This window comes from Chiloscyllium plagiosum, unplaced genomic scaffold (genome assembly GCF_037043375.1).
Source record: "Chiloscyllium plagiosum isolate Xiang-an unplaced genomic scaffold, Cpla_swu_hap1 HiC_scaffold_18, whole genome shotgun sequence".
Classification (NCBI taxonomy): domain Eukaryota; kingdom Metazoa; phylum Chordata; class Chondrichthyes; order Orectolobiformes; family Hemiscylliidae; genus Chiloscyllium; species Chiloscyllium plagiosum.
In genome coordinates this window covers 66012997-66022266 of record NW_028270156.1, presented here as the reverse complement: position 1 = coordinate 66022266, position 9270 = coordinate 66012997, and the positions used below count along the sequence as shown (strand labels likewise).

General features: G+C 43.0%; 1 protein-coding gene across 6 annotated transcripts in view; it reads right to left on the bottom strand.

The window, feature by feature from the left end:
- Positions 1-512: 512 nt before the first annotated feature.
- chrm4a (cholinergic receptor, muscarinic 4a) overlaps positions 513-9270 on the bottom strand; it is a 92672-nt gene continuing 83914 nt past the window's right edge. For 4 of the 6 annotated variants that reach the window (XM_087996754.1, XM_043706202.2, XM_087996755.1 and 1 more), the window contains 2 exons: positions 5000-5081; positions 513-2764 (listed from right to left, as the gene is read on the bottom strand). In XM_087996754.1, coding sequence (XP_087852880.1) covers positions 1299-2764; positions 5000-5003 — 1470 coding nt within the window. In that variant the 5' untranslated portion in view covers positions 5004-5081 and the 3' untranslated portion in view covers positions 513-1298. Of the gene's footprint in view, positions 2765-4999; positions 5082-5595; positions 5621-9270 lie in introns of those variants that run through there. The other 2 variants (XM_087996756.1, XM_043706206.2) reach the window with 2 other exon arrangements.

Genomic DNA, 9270 nt, shown 5'->3' with positions numbered 1-9270 from the left:
CTCCTCTTGTCTATCTGTTTATCACCTCTCACTGATTCTAACTCTCCTCTGAATAACTGGCCATCACCTGCTGCTTGTTTCATCTGGATTTGGGCTGCCCCGAGGTTACCCCATTCAGATCAATCCATTTTTCTTTATCTCGCTGAGCCGCATTGGCATTTGGGACTCCACCACCTTAAATATCAACCTCCTAGTTTGTGCTCAAATATTTGTTCTTTATCTTGACAACCTATTCCTCTCCAACCTTTCCCTGAAATTATTCATTTGCATTAGTTGGTGTTACCAACTGTGAAGGATCCAGATCTCTGAAGTCCAGGATTACAATGCCTGCTACCCAATCCATGCGAATCTGCCATTCTCGAAAGAACACCTTGTGATAGGAGGCTAACTTCTCCCAAATACTGTCCACCTTCTGGACGTTAATGGTCTGATTGTAGTAAGGAAAATGGGAATAGAGAACGTGAACAAACTGGGTCCATCAGTCAGTCACAAAGCACACTCCAGCACGTGTGAATGTTTTAAATGTTTATATTGTAAATAATATTAAAGGGTAAAAGTTACACCAGCTGTAGCATTATTGGAAAGATTACAAGAAGTTCATTTTATTATATGCCCTGACCATATCTGCTTTATTTTTAAATAATTCCATTATAAATAAAGGTCATATCGTACTGATATTCTACCTTTCTGTAACATTTGGCAGTGATAGCCTCATTGTATCTACTCACCAGCCCCTGTCGGTACACATAAGCTTTCACATGGGCTTGTTCACTTTGCCAAGATCACATTACACTGTTTAAATGACTAATGGTGAGGGAAGGGCTGTAACTTAATGTGGGAGTGTAGGTGATGTCAAAAAACCATTCCTGGGATTTTTGATATCAACCATTAAATGCCAGTCACAGCATTCACTCGGTCATGTCACAGCTGTCTAGATATCTTATACTTTTATTTAAAGTTTTGTAACAGTAGTTTAGTAAATTTCTCAACATATCAAGCTTCTGTATCCTGACACATTTGGAGTTGCTGAGCTGAAGCTGGATACAAGGAAAAGCACATTTCTGACTTGGTCTACCACTAGCACCTGCACAATATTAAGATGTGTTATGACTTTTTTCACACTGTCATCTCTTTGCTTATATGGTATGTACATGCTTTACTTCAGGAAGGGAAACAGAATTTTATACTGAAAATACAAGCACAGTGTAAGTCTGGTATCTCCGGAAATACCACTTTAGAAGATTTACATCTTTAAGTCTGCAGCGGCACACATTGCAGACCAGATCCTGGCATTCACTTTATCTTGCATTGCCAATGTTCTTGTATTTGCACAATAGCAAGTGTTTGAAAGTCTTCTTAAAGGTAATGTTGCAGAGGGCATAACATGCTGGGTTGACAGTGCTGTTGATGTAGCACAGCCAGTACCCAATGACCCAAACAGTCTCAGGGACACAGTCATCACAGAAGGTGCTGATGAGAACCATGACATTGTAAGGAGTCCAGGTGAATATAAACGCCAGGAGGATTGCAAAGATTGTCCGCGTAACCTTTTTCTCCCTGGCAGCCACCTGGCGTCTCTTTCGCACTTGGCTCCTTGCAATGTTAGCGAATTTCCTGGCGACAATGCCGGGCTTGTTGGCAGCTGTGTTGTTGGTTGCATTTCCAGGCATGATCTCGATGGCAGTGACACATTCATTGCCAGTCTGCCTGGTGACGATCTTGATCCTTGACCATTTGGAGCTCTGCATTTTGGACAGCTTTGGGACTTGTGCATGCTGTATGACGTCACTGGTGCCTTTCTCTTTGAGGTTGGGTAGGACAGTGCTGGCTGAACTGGACTCATTGGAGGTCTCCTTCTCCTCACGATGGCTCAGAGACACCTGTTTTGTGGAGGGCTTTTCCTCTACCTTTCCATTCCTCACAGTGTCACTGGAGGAGTCCGTTGCTGGCTTGGGAGAGTTGTTATTCTGTTGTTTGCTGAAGTGACTCTTGAAGAAATTGGAAGATCGAGAAGTATTCTCCTTCTGACTGTCTGTCCTATGACTTTTCATTCTACTCCTGCTGGCAAAGGAGACTTGGATGTACAAAACAGTCATGATGACAACTGGAAGGTAGAATGCTGCGATGGCTGTGCCAAAGGTCACAACAGGGTTGGAGAAAAATTGAATGTAGCATTGTCCTTTTTTCACCTTACGCTCACCAACAATGAATTGCCAAAAAAGGATGGCTGGAGCCCACAAGATGAAGGAGAGTATCCAAGCTGCCGCGATCATCAGCCCAGCCAATTTGGTGGTCCTTCGAGCCGGATATGTCAGTGGCTTTGTAACACAGAAGTATCGATCAAAACTGATAATCAGAAGGTTCATTACAGAAGCATTGCTCACAACGTAGTCCAAAGCTAGCCACAAGTCACAGACAACAGGTCCCAGAGGCCAGTAGCCTTTAATAATGTAGACAGTATACAAGTTCATGGAAAAGACTCCAATAATCAAATCGGCACATGCCAAGCTGAATAGGAAGTAGTTGTTAACAGTCTGCAATTGGCGATTAACTTTGATGGATAGCATGACCAATATGTTACCCACCACTGTGACCAAGCTAAGGGATCCAGTCACAACAGCAATGAAGACAATCTCAACAGTCTTGTAAGGGCTGGTCGTTGTCACTTCAACAGTTAAGTTTGAATTGTTGGCTCCAGCTTTCTCAAATGTTACATTCTCCATTTTCAGCAGAAAGGTTTGAACAAACGTGTTATACATAGAACCTGAAACACACAACAAAAGCATCATGAGAATGGTGAATGCCCACTTCTTTTCCCTGCTTAACCTGAGAGTGGTTTCTCTACTACTAGGTCTTCCAGTTTCTCATCCATTCTTCCCTTTTCTTAAGGATGCTACAGTTGTGTGTAGAAATCAAATGTCACTGCAAAATATCAATTAACATTCTAAATATGTGCTGTGGATGTTCTCACTTTGTACTCTGACACATAATAAATGTTAAAGGAAGAGGTTTCATGAAGCATATAGGAACAGGGATAGGTTATTTAACCTTTTGAGCCTGTTCTGTCCTTCAATGGAATCATTACTGATTTGAATCATTACTCTATCCATACACCATGGCTCTATATTCTTTAATACCCTATGTCATTAAAAGTCTATTAATTTCAGAATTAAAACTATGATTTGAGTTAGCATCTGCTGCTTTTGCTGGGAGAGGCTTCCACAATTTTATCACTATTATGTGAAGAAGCATTTCCGAGCTTCACTCCTGAATAGTCTGGCTCCGAATTTTTTTGTATCCAGAGCTTAGCAGCAGAAAAGCTTCTTTCTGTTTAACCTGTCAAATACCTTTAACAACATCTATTACCTTGTTTCCTAAACTTCCATACCACTTGTTTATGTGATCTGTGGTCTTTTAATTTAATCATTACCAGAAACATTCTGATCAATTCCTGCTGCACTCATTTCGCGATTACTGTTTCTGCTTGGGATTGGTTAGCTCAGTTGGCTGGACAGTGCAGTGTAGTGTCAACAATTCAGGTTTAATTTGCACTTCTGGCTAACACCACTATAGAGGTCTGGTCTTCTCAATCTTGGTGGTCACCTGAGGTGCAGTGGTCCTCAGGTTAAACTGCCACCACCATCAGTCATCTGTCTCTCAAGAGAGAGTAGCACTCTGGTCCTCTGAGTCGATGGCAGCTACTACGATTTCTATTTACTTTCTACTGTTAATATGCAGACTGTGCACTGTACACTGTGTGTAATCTAGCCATGGTTGTGGATAGCTGTAGCAAATTTCCTCTCTTTTTATTCTAACCAACTGTTGTAAAAACTAACATTCCATTTGCTGATTCGATTACTTCTGTACAGTTATGGAGTCATAGAGTCATACAGCATGGAAACAGACCCTTCGGTCCAATAGTCCACACCATATTTCCAAGCTAAATTAGTCTCACTTGCCTGCACTTGGCCCATATCCCTCCAAACCATTCCTATTCATGAACTTATCCAAATGTCTTTTAGATGTTGTAACTGTACCTGCATCCATCACTTTCTCTTGTCAGTTCATTCCATACACAAATCACGCTCTGTGTAAAAAAAAACAGCCTCTCATATCCTTTTTAAATCTTTCTCCTCTCACCTTAAAAATATGCCCTCTAGTTTGGAACCCCCCCCCCCACCTTCTCTGTGCCCCTCATGATTTTATAAACCTCAATAAGGTCACCCCTCAACCTCCTAAGCTCCAATAGTCTTTCCAGTCTATTTATATAACTCAAACCCTCCATTTCCAGCAACATCCTGGTAAATCCTTTCTGAATTCTCTCCAGTTTAATAATATCCTTCCTCTGTCAGGGCAACCAGAACTGCACACAGTACTCCAGAGGAGGACTCACCAAAACTTCTGTACAACCTCAACATGATTCCATTTTTCTAATCTGCGTACAAGAACCCCTCAATCTCGTGGAAGCGTGACTGTTTCTAGCTTTTCAACAATTAGAAAATACATTTAGGCGTCCTGTTTTAAACCTTAATGGATGACCTCACATTTTAATCTGTTGAAATCTGTCTGTCACAACTTTGCCCATCCTCTTAATCTATCAATTTCTCTTTGTAATGTTATTCTGCTGTCTACATGATTTAATATACCACAAATCTCTATGTCATTGGCAAACTTTGATATATGACTCCTGTCATTTCAAAGTCATTAATAACCATGATGAATAGTTAAGCTCCCAGTAAAAATCCAGTGGGACACCATTCGCATCCAGATCATGAATATATTCATTGACTCTACCCTCTCTTTTCCACCACCTAACCAATATCCTGTACAGACCAATAATTTCCCGTTAACTTGATTAGTTTTTACTTTAGCTTGCAGGATGCAGGTTTAGCAAACATCATCTGGAGGTCCACCTAAACAGCACCCAGAGACATTCCTCAGCTTACTATTTAGCTACTTTCTCAAACAAGTCAATTTGATCCCATTTGGCATGACTCACCCATTACAAATCCAACTTGATAGAGGCAGTCTCCCAGTGGCAGTCCAATACAGAAACGTGGCGTAAGCAAAGCCAGAGCTTGCTGGAGAACAAAATAGAGAGGGAGATGAAATGGAAAAAAATATGCCTATAGCAGAAATCAGATGAATAACACAACTGAGATATAGGTTGGGTTTGGACCTGGTGAGTGTGATGGCGAAAACAGAAACAAGGGCAGCAAAGACAAAGTGGGGAAAGAGACTGACAACCAACATTAATTGTTTCCCTTTATCAAAAATAGATGGCAAATGGCAAAGCAAGATCGATTTGGGACCAAGAAGGGGATTTAAGCGTGGATGCGAAGTGTGTTGCTGGGACTAAATGAGTACTCTGCCTTTATGAAGGAGGATGGTGCTGCCAAAGCTGTTCTGAATGAAGGGTTAGCTGAGGTTCTAGTTGGGATAAAAATTGATAAAGAGATGCCAAAAAGGCTAGTTGTACTTAGGTTGTTAAGTCGCTAGGACCAGATGGATTATATCAACAATACCAAGACACGTGAGGGAGGAATGTGGAAGGGATCAAAGGGGAAACAGAAAAGTGCACAGCTAAGCACATACAAAGTCAGTGCCAACTGTGCCTGATTCCAGTTAAGTGAGAAAATAGGGAGTTGTAAACCACACTCCAACTGATGTTGCAAGAGCTTAAGACCTGTTAAGAGAAAAAATGTTGTTAAGGCTTGAAATTGAGATGAGATTGGTCAATAGGAAGAGCACCAATTTGTACATAGAAGCATGATTGTAACTGCCAAAAGACAGACTCACCACGCCAGGGCGTGGTGACGGTCCTTGATGCAAGCCATAAAGGAAGCTGTGCTCAGTGTTCTATCATCCAGTTGGTCATTTTGCCAATTCTTGGAGGTCCCACCGAGATAGCTAACCCTCCGACTTGAAGCACAGGTCTGTTTAACGCACCTCATCAGTAAACGAACCAACCATGGTATACATAAGGTAGTGACTTTATCCCTTTGGTCTGTTTACCAGTGAGAAACCTATGCCTGAGTATGAAGTAGGCCGATCGGGAGTGACAGGAGTACAGGATTGTATGTCTGTATAGTGAATGTACATCCAGATGCTGGAATATTTTGAGAATAGAGAAAGTGTCTTCAAGCCCGCCTACAGGAAAAGTGAAGGGAGTCAGGGAGACCAGCTGACAATGATCTGGGAAGAAAAAAGGGTTGTATGATTGGGCAATTTGGTAAACTGTGTCTACAATATTGGGGAACTCAGTAGACTGTGAAATATGAAATAAAGGACGCTCAGTTTGTATGATAGTGTAGTTGTGCCTGTGTATATGTGTGTTATGTGTCAGTTGTCAACAAAATGCTGAGCGACGTCTCTCATGAGGCAGACTCTCAGATGGGAGCACCTTTGGCATATATGTATGTCCATTACAGGCCCAATTCCATAAACTTTGTCAACATATGGGTGAAATGGACGCAGAAGACTGAAAAGCCATTTCCCCCATTCAATTGCGATCGCATAGAATGTTTGGCAAATATTCTGAAAACAAAGGAAAAATAAGGGAATCTGGTGGTAAGGTTACCATTTTTAGTTGACCAAATCTAATAGGAACAAAGACAAGTCTGTACGGAGAACTAGAGAAGTTGTGGAAGTAGGTAGAATGCTGATAAAGACATTAGGCGAAGCTATCCAAGGAATGTTGATTAAGACAGAATTCATGGGACTATGCAGAAACCTGATGAGGGTGTGACGGATTAGGTGTAGGGACCTCGCTTGGTTTTTCAACAATATTCGGGTATATAAGGGATACACGGGGATGCCCGTCCTTGTCACTACTATTGTAAATTGGTTTGCAACCACGTATGAAACAAATCTTCTGTGCGGTCTTGATAGGAAGGGAAGCTAAGAGCCTGAATGGAATCTTGAGTAACCTGTAATATTGCCAGCAGTAATTATAGCTCCAACAGCACAAATATAAGGAAAGACCTGATTGGATCCTTGTCGCTGATAGAGCTAGACCACTCCATAGAAGCCTCTAGATAGTGATGAGGTTGGGGTAGGGGGAGAGGGAGAATGGGACTTTGTTATAGTTCCAGCCAGCATATCCTTTGGTCCCGAGAGAGTGTCGGAACAAGTCGCAGGAGAATGTTGCGTTGTTTAGTGTCTCCAATCCCTTTCTCCTTTTGCATCAGTCGCAGAAGCAGTTATGGGGGTGACAGTCCCAGGTAAAGGACTGCTCACTTTAATCCCTCTGATGATGTATCCTTAGGAAACTCTCACGCTGGTCTTGGGGCCAAGGCTGCAGCCGCAGGACAGTCTGGGACTGTGGTACAACAATGTGTTTCCCTCGCTACCCCTGATAGTTCCGCCCCTTCCCTTGCGGACATTATCACCTCTCAAACAGAATCCAGCACTCTGCAGAACAAATTGTCATGGCAGGTTGCAGGCTGTCTCCAAAGGACAGACAGCTTATGGGTCTCCCACTACAGCCGCGTGGTTGCACCCTCTGCCTGGTTACCATAGCTTGCCCACCTGTGTCACCACTTTACACGTGTGGGCAAAGAAGGGATGAATAGTATTATACAGCAATCCTGGCATGTGCCAGGCTTCACACCCATAGCTGAAAGAGAATAAGTGCTAGATGTACGGTGTGTCAAACAATTAATGCAGGGAAAACTCCCAGTGTCAAGCCTGCTTTGCAGCCCCAACCTTGTGCATAAACAAATGGACATCCACAGTATGGATGAAATCCCATTGAACTTTGTATGGCCTTAACTAAGTCTCTTAAAGCCTGCCATTCACAGGTAGTTGAAGCTCAAAGGGAAGCCACTAAGGAAAGCTGCCACATATACCAGCCAGGAGACTGTGTTTATGAAATCATTCCACCGAAAGAACTGTTTGGAACCCAGGTAGGAAGGGCCATTCCAAGTGCTTTTGGTGACACCCACACAGCGGTGAAAATAAAAAGGAAGCTCACGTGGATCCAGGCATCGCATGTCAAGCCAGCACCGACCCTGACCCCAGAAGGGATGAAGACGGCAAAGAATGTCTAAAGACTGTTATACTGTGAATACTTAACCATTGTATTTCTTTATTCATTCATGGGATGAAGGCGTCACTGGCTAGGCCAGCATTTATTGCCTATCCCTAATTGCCCAGAGGGCAGTTAAGAGCCAACCTTATTGCTGTGGGTCTGGAGTCACATGTGGACCAGACCTGGTAAGGATGGCAGATTTCCTTCCCTAAAGGACATTAGTCTTTAATGAAAACACCCATGCTGCTCATGGCTTAACACAGGATAAGCCATGAGGACCTGTCACATAAGTGAACCAGCTGGGTTTTTCCACCAGTTGACAATGGATCCATGCTCATCACTAGATTCGTAATTCCAGATTTTTTTATTAAATTCAAATTCTATCATCTGACGTGTTGGGGTCCCCAGAAAATTACCTGGCTCTCTGGATTAACAGTCCAGTGATAATGCCACTAGGTTATCATCTCCTCCTATCATTGTTAAAAATGCTGGGGAGATTGCTGTTTGTTATTATAGTGCCAGGTTGATCCAGGCCAAGCTTCTGGGCCAGATCAGTTTTTTTATGAACGTGTAAGAATCCCTTGGAGCACCTGGTGGCAACTGGCCTGGTTCAATGCAAAAGCTCATAAGGGAAACAGCTACTGGGTTTGTTCACAGGTCCCCTGGGATGCTGGGTGTTTGACGTGTATCCCAGGGTATCCCAGTGAATCCGAGTCAGAAAGAAATCTGCTTTTTTACTTTGACATTGGCACACGGAGGGAAAACGGGAGGGGGTGCACCCTGAAAGGTGATTGCTCCTGTGATTGCTTCTGGTTCTGTGCAAACCCCACTCCAACAGAACTCAGAGGCTCCCCTCAGTTTCAGATGACCTTCTGAATGGCGGGGATGTTGCTACTTGGGTTACGTGATCCCACAGCCACACTGCACTCAAGGACCAGACAGCTGTAAAAATAAGATTCACAGAATTCCAGCGACATTAGTGGAAAAGGGCTCTGACAGGATGGGATCAGTTCATGTCCTTCATGTACCAACACAATGGTATATACTGGTTGTCCGGAGAAGCCATGGGAATGGTTAGTCTCCTACAGCAGATTGCTAACGGAATAGTTTGAGCACTCCAGAAGACAAGTAGGGACATACAGGAGATCCACACTGAGTTAGCTGCAATTAAGACTGTAACCCTGCAGAATTGAAAGACCCTTGATCTTATCTTAGCTAAGGAAGGGCGTGCATGCATT